The 17,667-nt window shown below is 37.9% G+C and overlaps 1 protein-coding gene across 8 annotated transcripts in view; it reads left to right on the plus strand.

The window, feature by feature from the left end:
- YAP1 (Yes1 associated transcriptional regulator) overlaps positions 1-17,667 on the plus strand; it is an 87,221-nt gene that overhangs the window by 47,249 nt on the left and 22,305 nt on the right. For 4 of the 8 annotated variants that reach the window (XM_058184842.1, XM_058184843.1, XM_058184840.1 and 1 more), the window contains exons 3-4: positions 2,342-2,457; positions 7,991-8,104. In XM_058184842.1, coding sequence (XP_058040825.1) covers positions 2,342-2,457; positions 7,991-8,104 — 230 coding nt within the window. The remainder of the gene's footprint in view (positions 1-2,341; positions 2,458-7,990; positions 8,105-17,667) is intronic. The other 4 variants (XM_058184846.1, XM_058184847.1, XM_058184844.1 and 1 more) reach the window with 1 other exon arrangement.

The raw sequence follows: 17,667 nt of genomic DNA on the forward strand, positions 1-17,667 counted from the left end.
TGGAGCTCAGGAGGGCAGCACGCAGCCCTCCCGACCTCCCTTTTTACTGGCAGAAGGAGACCTTTCCTTTGTCGTTTCCAGGGTAGCCCCACAGGCCAGATCTAAACACACTGCGGGCCAGATCCAGTCCGCAGTACTTGAGTTTGACACCCCTGACTTAGAATATTCAGAATCAATCTGCTGCTTTATATCTCATCTCTGCATCTATTACCCATTTTGTAGAAAGCTAGTGTGAATTAGTACTGTATGTTCTAGGTGTTTTCTTTAAGAGTCATGTTCATGATACAATTTCTCATGCAACTTAACTTTCAAAGAATAATGATGGCTGCTTTCTTTTCATTTTAGTGGGCATACATGCTATTCCAATCACAAACAATGCTGAACAATACAATAAAACTAAATTGGTAATACTACACAACCTATATACAGCACTGCAAATCTTTATTTACTTGCTTAGAAAAGCAAGGTTTGGGTTCTTCACAAATGTTTGGGAGCAAGGTGTTTTAAAGGGGAGTACTGTGATCAGGTGCTTCTTGGATCCTGTCACATGACATTGCTTAATGGATGGGATCCAGAACATACCAACGTCTTCTGATCTTATAGTACTGGCAGAAACAAAGAGAATAAAAATAGTCCCACAAATAACGTTACAGGTATTTCTTGACTTGCCACAGCAATTAGGATCAGAATTTCTGTCCTGAGCAATGAGGTCATAAAGCTTGACTGCATCACGTAGTAACAACAATGCCTGTAATCCTGGTTGCTGTTAGCCAAATCCCATGATCATTAGGTGAGGCAGCTTCCTTCCAGCTTCCCACAACCAAAGTCAGTGGGGAAGCAGACAAGAAGTGGCAAGCTCTATGCCAGTTGGCAGGCAAGTGAGTCAAGGAGGTTGTGAAAGAAGTGCGTGGGAGAGAGGGCACAAAAGGGTGCATTAGAGGGGAAGGAGGGGCATGGGGATACATGAGTGGCCAATGGAGCATGAGCACAGAGGGGCTAGGGGAGGGTATGCAGGTAGAAAAGACTTACTCCTGGAACTTATGACCTTCCCTTCAGCTTCCTCAGAAAGTCAACGGGGAAGCTGGCAGGGAACGTTGCAAATGGCATTCACATGATTGTAGGGCTGCAACTAGTCATAAGTGCAAATTGGTTGCCAATCACATGGCTGTGGGAATGCTGGATGGCCAGAATTCCAAGGACCAGTCATAACTACTGTTCCTTTAGCACCGTCTTAACTTTCAACCTTCAACTGAATAGTCATAGGTTGACGTCTATCTGTAATCAATATGACAAAAATCATCACTAAAACCACAACGTTTGTTCCCAATACCTGATAAATGTGTTTTAATGAATTTTCTAATAACTACAGAACAGCAGCAATTGAGAAAACTGCCTTTGGTGGTCCTTTAAGATTGCATTCCCTGAGGGAAGGATCCTGGAGGAAGCTGATTCTTCCAGATTTTGTTGGATAGATGGATGGTATTTGGAGTCAGTAGGTAGTTATGCAGGGACAATAGTAAAAATGCTATTCAGAAATGTCTTCTCTATTTCGGTGTCTTAAGTTCTTCCATTTTGAGGAATTCAAAATAAAGCAACTAGTAACAGGCAGTATAGTTTTCCACACTTTTTTTTTAAAAGCAACTTTATAATGTGGGCATTGACAGACAGAAATGAATAAAGGTTTGTCATTAAAACATAAATACCTTATATACTGTAAAGAAGTTGATCTCAAGTAAAATATTTGACTTAATATATATTTATATTTTGATAATAAATATATATATTTATTACTTAAATCTGTCTTTTATAATTGTAAGACACATTTATTTTAGATACCTGTCTAAATGTTTCAATATTTCAGTACTTCCTCTCTGGTTTAATTGTGTGTAATGAAAAAGTCCTTTTATTGAAATTAACATTGTTCTAGGAACACAAGTCAGGAAATAAATACTAGTTGGCCACCTTCAAGATTGAAACCAACATTTGACAATTTGTCAAATATTCTAAATGCTACCCTAGATGGCCCTACTATGAATTTGTATATGTTCCAGCAGGATTCTGTTTGACTTGAAATTCAGACCTCACATAACATACTACACTTTTATTCTTTTGAAGTATTTCTGAATTCCAAAAGCAATTTCTAAGTTCTGTGACTTGTTTTTCATAACACACACCAGCAAAAACTCTTGGACACTCTGCATTAATTCTGCCTGTGGCTGCAGTGATTTGGAGCAGATTTTTTTCAGGACTGCATTGATTGCTCATTTTTTAACTGCTCATTATACATTTTCATATTGTTTCACTTATGTGGCATTTAACACTTCGTTCTATTTTGCTTTAGTCACATTGATCAGACAACAACATGGCAGGATCCAAGGAAGACTCTCCTTTCCCAAATGAATGTTACAGCTCCTACAAGCCCTCCAGTGCAGCAGAATATAATGAATTCAGCAACCGGTAAGGAGAAACCAACCAAAATTTCTAGAGAATTGCAAGAAGTTTAACATTTAGTATATATAGTTTATGCTGATCATTTGTCATTATTGCTGAGATTTTTTACTGAAAATGGATGTTACACAGATTGTCTTTCATATAAGCAGAGGTGGTATTCAGCCGGTTCGGAACGGTTTGGGCAAACCGGTAGCGCCAACAATCAGTTGGCCCCGCCCACCCGTCCCCACTCTATCCTGTCCTTTAATTCCTGCTTTGTAGCTCATCTCAATTATGCAGCACAGCTGATCCCCCCCCCTCCTCGCTGTTCTGCTTTCCGTTGCTGACTTGGCAGGTAAGCAGCTGAGCTTCCAAATGCTCCATTTGCAGCACTGCTCACAAGCACCTTAGGCGCACACAATGCACGCGCTCACCGAACCAGTTGTTAAACTGGCAGCATCCCACCACTGCATATAAGTATTTACCTAACATATACTTCCTGTGAGAAATAAAACACAAATTGATGAATAGAAAGTGTTACGGCAGTGGAGGAAGTAAGGTTGAATTTTTTGAAACATTCTAATTTTTAAAACAGTATGAGGATTTGTGTAAAATGCCATAACTATATGCAAGTCTCCATTAACCTGTTCCTAGGCTTCGCCTTGTCATGTTGAAAACTTATCTTGGTGCATTTATTTCTTATTATTTTATTTGCTACGACTTCATAGTGGCTTTTGTTGGCATTAGTTTGTCATATATAAATAAATCTTTTGCAAACATCAATATTTTCTGAATTTGATGTTGCCAAGTGATTTAAGCAATATAGAATACATTTTTATATCAAAGGTATGTCAAACATGTACATATATGTTCTTAAGATCATGCTGTAGTTGTGTAAGGCCACTTAATGATCTTGAGAAAATATGTAGCTGCCTTAAGTGGTGCCTACAGGTGTTTCATTACTGTTTCCTTGTGCTTCAAAGCACTACTTTCAGGGGTGGGCTTAAATTTTTTTAGCAAGGGGTTCTCTGCCCGGTTGCTGGGTGGGCATGGCCTAGTCGGCCTCCTGCACCATGGCAGGGGGGGCGTTTAGCCGTCACCGGGCTCCGGAGTCTTTCCTCAAGCCTCCAGGAGGGTGAAAGCGGCCTCCCCAAGCTCTGGAGGCCAGAAATGGGCCCGTTTCTGGCCTTCCCGAACTTCCAGTAGGTCTGTTTTTCACTCCCCCCCCCCGAGCCTCCATGCATGCTCTACACTTACCTGCATCCAGAATGGGCCGCGTGGGGACTCCTGGGATGGGAGGGGAGGGGTGAGGTGGGCGGGGCCAGCCAGGAGTGGGATTTGGGGGTTCTCCGAACTGCACAAAATCTTAGCTAGAGGGTCTTCCAAACCCTGAACAGCCCACCCCTCACTATTTTTACTTGGGATATAAAGTACTACACAGTCCTGAGAAACCTGAATGGACTAGGCCATTTGAGGAGGGGTGGTTAGATGGGCAGTAGAACAATTCCCTAATTATTTGTTTGCTTGGGTCAGGGGTCGGCAACCTTAAACCCTCAAAGAGCCACAAAGGTCCTAACCGGAAACTCCCGTTCAATTCTGGAGCTGACCGGAAGTCCATTTCCCCCACCATAGTCTCCTCCTAGCGCAGCGTCCTTTTTCCTCTGTTGACTGGAAGTCGGTTCCCCCCACCATAGAGTCACCTCCTAGCGTGGCATCCTTTTTCCTCTACCTGTCCTAAATGAAAGCCCTATCAACTGTGGAGTTGACCAGGAACAAGGAGCCGCAAGAGAGGGATGAAAGAGCCACATGCGGCTCCAGAACCGCTGGTTGCTGACCCCTGGACTAGGCCTTGGATTGGAGGAAGTCAGACTGGAGTGTGTGTTGCTTCTCGCCTATTGGATTTTGCCATCCAACTCTTTTTTCTAAGCTTGTAATTCCCACCATCTTTTCAGTATTTTAACTATTTCTGCCTTCAAAATAATGTTCAAAGTTGCTTATAGGTATATAATACACAAAGAAAGTAAACTGTAAATATGCAGAACATTTGAAATAAAAAATAAAGTATATTCTACAAAATAATAAACTAAATAAGAATAGTGAAGCAAACCGAACATTGATTTTTATTTTGGCAACCTGTGAAGGAAAAATTCTTTTGAATGAAGATGGGTCCTGGATTTATAAAATGGCACTTTTTACAGATTTTGCTACGGATACATTAATAATCAGTACAGGTAGTCTTAGACTTACAACCACAATTGAAACTGGAACTTCCATTGCTAAGTGATGTGTTCATTAAGTGAGTGTGTACCCAATATTATGACCTTTATTGCCAGACAGACAGACTGACTAAGATGAAATGATTTATTTCTGCCCCTGCTAGGATTGTGAATTAATAGACATTGGGACAGGCAGTCAGAAAACTTGGCTGAAATTTATAACTTTCCCCAGTAAGAATATAGCAATATCTAATATCAGTCTGCTACAAGTTTTTGTCTAGTGAGTGATCTGAAATAATTGTCTTTCCTTGAGAGAAAAATCCTGGATTATTAATCTGTAGCTTCTCCATTCATTTTGATAGATAAAACCCAAGCTCTCGGTCTAAATGATAACTAAATGGGTCTTAATAATCCTTATCTCCGTCCATTTGAAATAAAAATGTAGGCTTTATCAAAACATTTGTATGAGCAAATACTTTTATGACTAAGAAAACAGGTGTTTTACTCTAAACGATTAAAGGTTTGTTCCATAGGCCTCTATTCTTCATCTGCTGGTTCTCCTTCCTTGAAGATTAAGAAAAGATGATAGTATTTAAAAAATGCAGATGTTGTTCTACTGTTATTTGTTCTATCAGCATGTTAAAGGAAAAGCTTTTATGTGAGAACATTGGTTGATTTGTATGACAGAGAAACAGTTCGTTTAAAGTTACAGAAAAAGATGTTTATGGAAACCTCCAGGGATTTTTAGCAAAATAAGTGTGGTTATTTTATTTTATTTTTCTTTAAAACCATGATTTGAACAGTGGTAAAAAGTTTCACACAGTAGTAATTTTTGAATCTGTCTATGCAGTAAGACATGTTGCTGATTTGAAAGGACATTCCTTGCTGTGGAGTAATAGAGATTTGTAATTAGTCATACTTCCTAAGCTTGGTGAAAAATGATAATTATGGGTATCCAACAATGTGGAGTGAACACTGCAAATTATTCTGGTGGCAAATGTAGTCTTAGCAACGCACTGTTTCATCTTGACCCAAGATGTAACAGTGAGCCATGATTTAATGGCATTGTATGAAGATCAAAATTGTTTTGTGAAAATAGTATTTAGTGTTTGGTTCGACAACATACTAATCATAAGCGGAATTAGTGGTTGAAAATAGACAATTCTTCAATGGTTTTATTTTATTTACATAAATAGCCACCCATCTCAAGTACATAACTGGGCAGCTCACGTTAAATGATATATCAGTTTTTTGCAAGCCTAAGCTGGCATTAGATGCTATTTGTATATTTTAAATCATTTACAGATTCTGTCCTGAAACATGAAAGCAAATAATAATAATAATAATTGCTGTTTGAACTTCACCTCATTTTTATGGAATTGCTTTATGGTATTTTCTAAGCAGAACAAGGTCACGTTTGGCATTTTGTTTTGCTTCTTTGTATTTGCTCAGATCAGGGCAAAACATATGTGAAGGGGGAAGAATATTACTAATGTGAAATGCAATATATTATCCTGGATAATATATTGAATTTTTTCAAACCATGGCTTAGTAAAGCAGCATATGAGATGAAATTCTCTGCAAAATTAAAAAGAAATTCCGACCTAGATAGATCCAGGCACAGATAAAGATTTTTGACTCTATATAGCGTTAAAAATAATAAACAAGACTTCCTACTATTAGGAAGCAAGGCGCTGCACTATAGACCCAATATTTAACATTTGAAAAAGTTTGAGGATGATATGGGAAATAAGAGTTAAAAATATTTGCCACAGTTGTTTTGGATGAAATTATAGTGGTTTAGCAATTTTGTTTATTCTCAAGCTACAGGGTTTGATAAGAGTTGGAGTAATAAAGCTAGCAAAACTCTTGTCTTATAATTTTTTTTTAAAAAATGCAATGTTTTCAAGGTTTTATTTAAAAAAGTGAAATGAGCAAAGATTTTGGCAGCATAACTTTATTCTCAGTGTTTTGAATTTTTCAAAAAGTCAATATTGCAAATAAACATTCCTATTTTTCTACACTGTTCATATCTTCCTTTTATTCTCTCTTCTTCCCAACTTAGAAGAGTTCATTCTCTGTTTTTCTTGAAATAACATTGAAAGTTTGTTAGCTAATCACTTTCATTTTCTACATAATTTCCATAGATTTTCATAATTAATGTGTGTTTTCCATTGAAGCTAAGTGGAGCATGTTCTACTGTGATGTTTCAATATGGAACATTAGCAATGCTCATTAAAACAGGACATTGCTGTTCCCAGCTAATAAACAAGTTTCTCCCTGATTAATGGTTTATATAGTTCTTTTATCCTCTAATTTATCTGTGGTCTTACCAAACCTGTGAAAACTAAATGAATGCTCTTCCCATTCTGTAGAACAGGGACAGTTGCCCTCCAGTTGCCTACATAAGTTCATGGTTAAAGATCAAAAAATGATCTGAGATTTCTGAAATGATAGTTCAAAGAATCTGAAGACCATCAGGCCCCTTTTGCTTTTTATATAAAGCAAAAAGATTATTTTTTAAATATTTTTAAAGGAGAAAAGATTATTTTTCAGAAACTATCCAATGATTTGCCAGCCCAAAATTAGCATAAGTAAGGCTAAGGGCTCCTTAATGGCCTGTATCAATATATACAGCCTCTTCATTGAGTTCCTGCAGGATATTGTTTTTACATAGAACTTCCACTGTTTCACATAAAAACAATTGTACAATATAAGAAATAATGTACAAAATATGGAAAATTAACATAGATAAATAGGAACAGAAATGTGCCTAAAATAGAGTTTTGAAATGTCCTGGAATATGAATGTTCGGCTAATTCTGAAAAAGATGCCAAGACAAAAATGAAAATAGGAATAGTTGTTTTTTTCTCATATTAGAATAGAATTTTATAGAATAGAATAGAATTTTATTGGCCAAGTGTGATTGGACACACAAGGAATTTGTCTTGGTGCATATGCTCTCAGTGTACATAAAAGAAAAGATACGTTCATCAAGGTATTAAAGCCAGACAGTAGAGCCTGGACTTGTAACTATCCCTTTTCAATTTTGCAATAGGAAAAAATTTAGAATAATCAAAAGATGAGGTAAATTTTAGGGCATTTTAATTTTTTTTTTACTCTAGATATTTGAAACGAATGTTTATTGCAACACAGCTATAGTATTCTTCCTTTCCCTTAAATCCTCAGAGCCACGATATGCTGAAACAATTAGTTTCATGTGTGCTGTGTTTTATGTAAATTAACTGGGGTTTGTTTCTTTTCTTTTCTTTTTTTAAGTTTAGCTACTTTTTTTCAGCAGGCATAGCACAGCCTACTATGAATTGCTTCCTTCTGTGTTACAGACCCGCTCCCTGAAGGATGGGAACAAGCCATGACCCAGGATGGAGAAATTTACTACATAAACCATAAGAACAAGACTACATCTTGGCTAGATCCAAGACTTGACCCACGTTTTGGTAAAAGTTCCTGGCACTTAAAATTCTTACCTCCACCCACCCACCCACCTTTCCCTCCCACTTAAATTAAAAACTAGTAGCTGTAGCCAGAGACTTGGCTAATGATTTTAAATTAATTGAGAAATTCACCCCCTCCCATCTTGATGTCTTGTGCCTTTGCCCACTCCTACTAACAGCATGTAACCCTTTCTCTTCCTTGAGGGCAAAGTGAAGCTTCCCATAAACTCTCTCTTTTCATTCATGCTCATCGTATTTCGATTTTCTGTTGCCTCTCTCATCCCTTTTTCAGATTTGAATTTTTATTCAAATCTGAAAAATTCAAATATTCACTGCTATTATATTTGTTATTTTTATTGTATAAATATAGAGATGATTATTTATATTGCCAGTTGTTTCAAAGATAATTCAGTTTTTTTTTTATTGAACATGATGGCTTAAGTGTTGATAAAACCAGAGACTACCCAGTGTGTGTAGAGTAAAATCAACTTAAAAAGTCTAGTTCATGATAGTTTTTAAGCCTGTTTGCTTACTTAGCAAGAAGCTGATCTGACCCTGAATATAAACTTAACTTTCAAATCTTCCTTTAGATTTATGTGTCGTGTGGGGCATTGTTTTAGGTTTCTGTTCTATTGTATATAAGGCATTTCTGGCAGTATAAATTTTTGTTAGTATAATTGTTTTATTAAAATAAAGCAGTGGCGGTTATTTGTTGTTTAAGCTATTGTTATCAGTCTTCTAACTATGACTTAAGAACTTCTCCTACCACTGCAGAATAGATTTTTTTTTAAAAAAGGACACATAACACCTTTGTTCAAAATTTACAACTTCCAATTCTGTATAATTTTCTTTTCATGACAAGTTCATTCATAAGTGAGTCGAGCAAACCCCATTAGAACTAATAATGTCACAGTGTTATTTTTTTTAACTACTCCACCATTGAGGACCAAATAATTTTGGGGAGAGCTAAAATACTAGCGATTAATGTAGCATTCATCACTTCGTATTTGATCCTTTCAGATGAATTTTCTTGATATAAAGCTTAGGGGGAAAAGTTAGGTTTTGATTTTGTTTCACTTTAAAGCAACTGCTAATGCAGAGGTAGCAAAATTATGCAAAAGTTTCAGTTTTGCCCTGTGAAGAATGAGTAATTTGCAATGTTTCTCATGTCTAGTGCAATCCTGTGTACGTGTATTCATATGTTAATCCTACAGTGATTAATTAGGCTTCCTAAACTGTGTCTTAAAATTGCAGTGAACTTTGTTTGGAATTTAAACAGTCAAAGGTGCTATGCCACTAATACAGGAAAAAGTAAAGAAATTGCAATAAAATATTAGCGTATGCCTCTTTCTTTAATAAGAACACTTCTATGCAGATCTGCAGCATAGCTGAAGTTTCAAGAGTGAAAGAAGAAAAAGAAATATTCCCTTCCCATTAAAATCTTCCCATTCTTGATTATGTAATAAGAAAAGATCAAAACGACTGTCTTAATTCTCAAACCTAACAGACATGACTATCATTATAACTTTTAATTACTACTATTATTATTTCAGTCAAGATGCTATAATAGGACTTCCAAAACATTTCCAATTTTTTCATATAACAGCTCTGTCAGCTGGCCTGAATTGACTTATAGTGAAGAACCATGAATCTCTCACCAGTTCTAGTCCTATACTTTATTAACAGATAAACACCTGGTTCTAAATGGCAGAAGCGGGGCAGCTTTTAGAGAGTTGCAAAAGAAAGGTGTTTTTTTTTTCCTTATTCCAGGAATATTTCATAAGAAATGGGCTGGGGGGAGAGCTGAAAAACTCTTACAGCACATAATTCATTTCTGTTACCATTTCTAGATCCTATGAAAAGTCAGGGGTTATAAGCTACTCCATATACAGATTGTTTTCTTTTCCATTTTCTTTAAAATCATCACTCACATCCTGTCACATTTCCAAACATCCAGGTGCACAGAAATACTATGAACATTCCTTCCTTCCAATGCTTGCATTGTACATATTGCTGGGTTTGCAGGTGCATGAGTTCAGGTGATGCTGTAGTTCAGTTGTCACAATGGGTCTGTAACTGCTTGATAATACTGAAGGCTGCTTAGCAGGATGGAATAGGAATGACAGCCCATAAATTACTTACTAGTTCTATATCTCTGGCTTACGTCATTTGAAAGCATTGTTCTGCAAATTTGGGGGGCTCATGTCATCTGGCTGAATAATTGAAATTATGGTAAACTGGAGGAGACTTCCACTGCTTGATAATAGCTTGAATAATTATCTTAACTTTCTTCAAATTGGACAAAACAATGTTTAAAATGCTAAATATATATTATCTGTTCACAACAGTGTGAAGTCACAGATGTTTAAACTGGTGTTGGCCTTCATGCACAACACATTCTAAGACCAGCAACCTATGGTGTTGTAATGTGATGTGTGATATAATCTGGGTTTCCAGCAGGGAGGGGCTGTTTTCCAGAGAGCAAAGAAGCAGCAGAGCGTCCAAAGTTTGTTCAGCAGAAAGCGGAATAAAATGGCTTCTCTGTGGCTATTCCCAGAATATACCAGTAGTTATGCCAATAGTTGCTTTAGTCTGGCAAGACCCTGTCTATAGGTGAAGAGCAATAAAGGAAACCACTCTTAAATGTTCGAGCCACGATGGCACAGTGGTTAGAGTACAGTACTGCAGGCTATTTCTGCTGACTGCAATTTGGCAGTTCAAATCTCACCAGGTTCAAGGTTGACTCAGCCTTCTGTCCTTCTTAGGTGGGTAAAATAAGGACCCAAAATTGTTGGGTGCAATATGCTGACTCTGTAAACCACTTAGAGAGGGCTGTAAAGCAATGTAAGGTGGTATATAAGTCTAAGTGCTATTGCTATTACTATTGGAGCCTAGTAAGCTATGCAAGCTTTGCTCCGATAAAACGACAGCATTTAATTGATGGGACTTGGAGTGCACCCATTCTGCAAATGGTGCATTTAGACAGAGATACATTAGTGTCTAAAGAGAAAAGATATAGATAATCCTATAGATATGCTTGTACCTAAAAATGTGGCTTAATCGGTTTCCCGTAAATGTACGCAGTTAGCATACCTAATACTATATGATTTTCAAAGGCAAATTAGAAGTGTGGTTAAGATTTTTCCTAAAGCAAGACTGCCCGATATTGAATATATTAGCCTTTACCTTTTTTCCCATTTGTCCTTGGCAACCTAGGTTGGTAGTGGATACATTCAGGTTTTTATTGCAACCATAAGATTGCTTTTCAAATGTATTTGTATTGAATACGTACTCTTAATTTCCAAAGATTGTTGTGTACCTTCATTTAAGTAAAAGGTGATGTCTCTTTCAAGTCAGTTCTTGATTCTACTTCTGTGACTACACAGACACGTCTAATTTATTTATTAATCATGTTTGTATAACCTCCCATCTCACAAAAGCAACTTTGGGCAGTGTGAACAATCAAATAAAACACCAGATATAAAAATATAAAAATCTATATTACAATATAAATATTGTAAAACTGAATTTATAGACCCTAGGCAAAGAAGATAAAAATAATTTTTTTAGCAATGGAGTCATCTGAACATGTCTTCTTCCGTCTATGTAATTGGCTCGATAGCACCTAGAAGTATTTTCTTTCAGGATGTTTATGCTTCCTATCACTGGGATTTCTTACTTGTCTTCCATCCATGTATTAATCTGGCCTCACACTGTAGATTTAGATAGAATTATCCAGGTACTGTCATCTGCTGAGACTTTTCAACGATACATATCGCATAAAACTTGTATCTGTGTGCGTGCTTTCAAGTTACACTTGACTTTTAGTGACTGCCTAGACAGTTTTCCTTGCAAAATTTCATAAGTAGTTTGCGAGTTGAGGGTGTTAAAAATATTATTATTAATATATTTTTTTTTATTTTAAAAATGAGGCCTTGAAGTATTTCCTAAAAATGTAGGCAAAAAACCCGTAAATAATTGAAAAAAGATTGATCAATTAAGCAATACTACAAAATGGAACAAAGGCCACATTTGAGCTTAAAGCCACACTGGGTACCCCAAAACACTGGAGTAGATGCCATAGAAATCATCTTTAGGAGAACGTATCATTGATGAGGATCAAGCTTGTCAAGCCTCTCAAAGGGGCTGCGATAGGAGGAGGTGGACTCATGCGGGATAGTCTTTCAATCAAGCTCATGTTGGCTGGCATATTCTCAAGAGTTGAAGTCCAGATATCTTAAAGTTGTTGAGGTTGAGAAATACTGGTATGGGAGGTAGTCCTTCTGATATTTGTCATGATGATTTTAGTCTTGACTTTAGCCTGTTTTACTATGGGAAATGGACTATATTTGGACACAATCAGGGAAGAGTACTTCTCCAGGGAAGGAGCAAATGAACTGCTAAATATCATATTTGAGTTGTTCGTTGATGATTTGTCAAAAAACCTCTGGGTTGTTATTGTTGTTTGCTCTTTTTTCCCCAGGTAATTATTCTTTTCTTTCATCTCTTCTTCTTCACACACTTTACTTGTGAGACTGTAAAATTTATCTGCAAATAAACAAAGGTCAGACACTAAAAATACATCCTTCAGGAAGAAGTAGGGTAGGACTCAATGGCATTGCCTTATGTGGAGGGGCATAACTACTTGGCTTAAGCATGCCATTATTTCCTAAGATTCTTAAATGACAACATCAGTTAAAATAAGATCTTCAGCATTTAAAAAAGAAATACATATTACTGTTTTATTTTTGAAACTGCATAGTTTCCCTTTTTGGGCCCACTGTCTATGCTTAGTCAGGACAAGTTTGACTAAATGCCAGAAGTTTCTTTTATTATTATTTTGTGGTTGGTCTTTTAATCTGTTCCAGGTGGAAGGGAAGGGAAGGAAGGAAGGAAGGGAAAGGAAGGAAGGAAGGGTTATTTAGCTAAAGAGAGCAAGAAAAGAACAAAACCAAATACAAGGGCTTCCCTGAACTCATGGCAAGTGTGAGACAGGCTGTTTTTCAACAGCGGAAGAAAGCTTCCTTGAAAATGAGCATTTTGCTTATGATAAATGTATTGCAGATTTCTGTGCCAAGGAAATTGTTCCCCTTACAATTTCAGTTACATGAGTGCAAAAAAGGTCAAAATTAATTGCTTGTATACTGATTTTTCCCCCTTGGTGAACTTGTACAGAAAAGGGTGGAGTATGCCTACATTGCCTGTCCCCTCTGTTAGAATTGCTTGGAGTGATAAAAGAGGCATCATGAAATATTGCAGTGGAAGAATTAAATATTAGAAATATTTCTCTCACCCCACCCCATCCTGAGGGAAGAGAATTTTGGGATTTAGCGATTTAGAAATTGCTGGACTTGTCGACAGTAATAGCACTTAGACTTACATACCGCTTCACAGTATTTTACAGCCCTCTCTAAGCGGTTTGCAGAGTCAGCATATTGCCCCCAACAATCTGGGTCCTCATTTTACTGACCTTGGAAGGATGGAAGGCAGAATCAACCATGAGCCTGTCAGGATCGAACTGTTGGTTGTGAGTCATGAGTTAGTTAGCCTGCAATACTGCTTTCTAACCACTGCGCCGCCTCGGCTCTTGATGATGTTGAACATGAAGATAGTGCTTTAGATAGAAGTTATAGATCTCTAGATATATTGGATAGGAAAGGTTGCTTCATCTCCCAAAAGCATTATTTGTTTGACTGCCCTGTATATCTTGCTTCCCCCTCCTTCTTAAAAAGTGGTTGCTTACAATTCTGTGTTGAAAGTAGAAGATTCGGAAGTTACGAAAACTTTAAAATCTGTTTGACAGGAATAAATAATTATTTATTTATTATTGTTTATAATAATTATAATAATAATTTACATATAGTAACGTGCTAAAAGTAATCCCTGGGGAACCCTTGGTTTAAGAACTAAGGAAGAAGTTAACCATCATAGTAAACAGAATTAAAGGACCGGGATCTATACTGCAGAAATCTTGCAACACAAGATTCAGAATGTAATTAAAATAAGCAGCTATAATAGATATCCTATTTTCAAGCACTCTGGAAATCAAATGCATTGAGTTTTGGTCATCACAGAGTATTTCTTCCTCACCAGTTAATGAAGTAAAAAAACCTATCTGCTTTTCCTTACATTAGTTTTGGAGAACTCAAATATTGGTAATGAAATGCAGCATCTTGCTTGCATTTTCCATTCAGTTCAGCTTTTATGGGAAAGTTTCCAATTGACCCACTGTGGCTCTTGACAGGCAGATAGAGAACTTCAAGCAAGTTTTTTTGTCCAGAGTTTTCCGGATAGCATAGCATTAATAGAAAGGCGAAGGCATAGCTTTGGAGGACGGAGGAAGTGGGAGTAGCAGAAGTAGAAGGAAATGGAGGAGGAGGTAAGCAGGTGTTAGCAAGCAATGTAAGTATATGTTTTGGTGAGTAAAATATGCAGGAGTATGCACACAAGTTCTCACTTGTATATCCCTTTTCCTGAAGACCTAAACTGGCGTCCAGTGAGCCTTTGGGAGCAAAAAATTTTTTAAAAATACAGCTATTCCTGTTTTAGTGCTTGACAATTGTCTTCCTGCTGACACTGTCTTCATAGAGACAATGATCAGGGTTTTAGTCTAGGTCAGGAGTCTGCAACCTTACACTCAAAAGAGGCATTTGGACCCGTTTCCCACAGAAAAGAAAACACTGGGAGCCACAAAACCCTTCCTGTGCCTGACTATTTGTTGAGCGGCCACAAAACTAGCATATGTAGTTGAATTGAACGTTCTGTTTTCTTCTGAAACGTCTTTTCTTGGATTTATCCATGGTTGGCCTACCAGGGGTTGAAAAGCTCAATAAATTGCATGCCAGCAGATGTCACACATTGGTGGTTGTGAAACATATTTTGAGTGATGGGGCTGCAGCAGAAGGGTAAAAGGAGCCACATGTGGCTCCAGAGCCGCAGGTTGCTGACCCCTGGTCTAGGTCTAGGACTTGATCAAACTTCTTTCACAACATTACTCAAACAAATTCAAAATAGGAGAAATGGAAAGGATAATGCTTTTGGTAATGTGTGTAAAGGGCCATATTCTCAAGTAAATAAGTGTCAGGTTTTAATTGGGAGCCACTCAGATTTCAATCTAAGATGGGCAGCTATGTACATTTTTAAAATAAAACAAATAAAGAAACAACCATCATATTTTCAAAGCTACATTTTGGATTTGTAAAACTTTTCTAAAACTTTGATAGCTTTGAGAAGAGAGGATGAACTATTACCCTTGTTAAATGACCTCATTTCTCTCTAGGGATGCAGAGAAGATTCTTTCCCATCATGACCATTGACTCACAATCTTCTCAGCATCTCTCTATAGCCGGGGTCTCCAAACTTCGCAACTTTAAGACTTGTGGACTTCAATTCCCAGAATTCCTCAGCCAGCAAATCTGGCTGCTCTATAGACTGGAGAAGGAATAGATGTTCTGTCCTTTTTGTATTGGACAAATGCAAAATGGCATGAGTGCCCCTTGCTTGTTATTTTCTCTAAATTATGGCTTAGAAAACTAGATAACTAGAACGAGATGGGTTACCATCTGTTCTTTTTTCAGTCAGTAATTATTCAGTTGCATACTTTGTTATGACATCTGAATCGCAAAACAAGTGTACACTTCTGTACCAAGAATTGAATGCATAATTAGAAGTGTATTTTCCTCTATTTTATTTAAAAAAATATATTCCTGAAAAGGTTTGGGATCATATTTTAAGAATACTGAGAATTTTTAAAAATCAGTTACTTACACTTTATAACTTGATTGAACCATTTTATACATCATAAATAATATATATATATGCTGTGCAGGTTAGTAACGTAAGACATGTTAGGATTTGTTAAGTTTTCAAGTAATGTAAACTGAGTCCTTGGCCTTAACGGTGTAGAGATTCTGAAATCATGAGCATCTCTAATAAAATCTCAGGATCTGAAGAAAAATCGACCCATGCCATGAAGGGTTTCACTGGTGGTAACCAATATATTAAATTGCACCCAAAAGCAAAACAATAGCCAATGTAGCTTGCAGAACATTGTTGTAACATGGGCCTAGGGGTCCCAAGAACTCCCACACCACTCCATCCTGCACTAATTGTAGTTTCCAAATACTCTTTCAAGGGTAGCCCCATGTAGAGTGCATTGCGATAGTCCAGATGTGGGCTTGAATGACTGAATGCAGGAACTCCCAATCCAAGAAAGGATGCAACTGGCATACAGCATAGAGTTGTGCAAAGGTTCTTTTAACCCAGACTGCCACCCGCTCTTTGAGCAGAAGTCGCCGGTCCCAGGAGAATCCCAAGTTGCGCACCAGGTCTTGAGGTAGTGCAACCCAATCCAGAATTAGAGATGGTAAACTCCTGGATCTCAAAGCTCCATGTACCGAAAGCCACTTGGTCTTGCCAGAGTTTAGTCAAAGGCTGTTGTGCTGATCCTGACCCTCATAGCTTCCAGCCGCTGCAAAAAGGCAACAACAGCATCACTTGGCTCACCATAGAAAGTTCAGTACCATCCGCATACTGATAATACTTCAGCCTATGGTGATGTATGACTTCACCCAGTGGCTTCATATAGAAGCTAAAGAGGAGTAGAGAAGTGAGTACCAGTACCAAGTCCTGCGGATCTCTCACTCCCTATCAGCACCACTTGGGACCAGCCTTGAAGAAAGGAGCCAGACCACCACAAAACTGCACTGCCCAACTTCAAACAGTGAGACAAAAAGGATACCAGGGTCAATGGCATGGAAGGCTGCTGAGAGAGTAAGGATGTTGGTACCACCCCAATCCCACTCTCACCTGAGATCATCAGCAAATGCAACCAAATGTTTCTGTCATGTAACCAGGCCAGAATCCTGACTGGAAGGGGTCCAGAAAACCTGTTTTGTCCAGGGCCCTCTTCAAACAACCACCTTCTCTACCACCATCCCTAAAAATGGAAAGTTGGAAACTGGACAAAAATTGTCCAGGCAGGTTGTGGGGGTCACAAAATGTTTTTTTTTAGAAGGGGACAAACCAGATCCAGGAATGTCCCATCCTGCAGTGAGGAATTAATTACTTCCTGAAGCCACCTGGTGGTCACCATCCTAGAAGCTGTTACCAACCAGGAGGGATAAAGATCTAACTGACGGTTTAGATGACAGCATTGGGGACCCTGCCCATTTCCATCAAGTCCAGCAGGGTCAAATTGTTTCCACGTAACTAGGTAAGACCTTTCCCCAGACATTTCACATAGACCATCACATATGAGTTCTGACTGGGAACAAATCTGAGTGATTTTGTCCATCAGGTATGGAGGAAAGTCGTCCGTGCAACCATGAAGATAATCATTCGAATCCTGAACAGAGCCTCTAGGAGATACTCTGGGTGCAATAAGGGGCAGAGAAATGATGATGTTTCACCGCTCATAACTGCCACAAGATGGGCCTTAATGGCAGCTCTGAGTCATGTCCAATCAGAGTCCTCCCTCATCTTCCTCCAGGGGCGCTCTAGGTGTCTCTTAACCCTTTTCAAAAAACCCAACACCTCCATGAAACTGTTACTGGAAAGTCAAATAC

The sequence above is a fragment of the Ahaetulla prasina genome, chromosome 5 (assembly GCF_028640845.1).
Source record: "Ahaetulla prasina isolate Xishuangbanna chromosome 5, ASM2864084v1, whole genome shotgun sequence".
Lineage (NCBI taxonomy): Eukaryota > Metazoa > Chordata > Lepidosauria > Squamata > Colubridae > Ahaetulla > Ahaetulla prasina.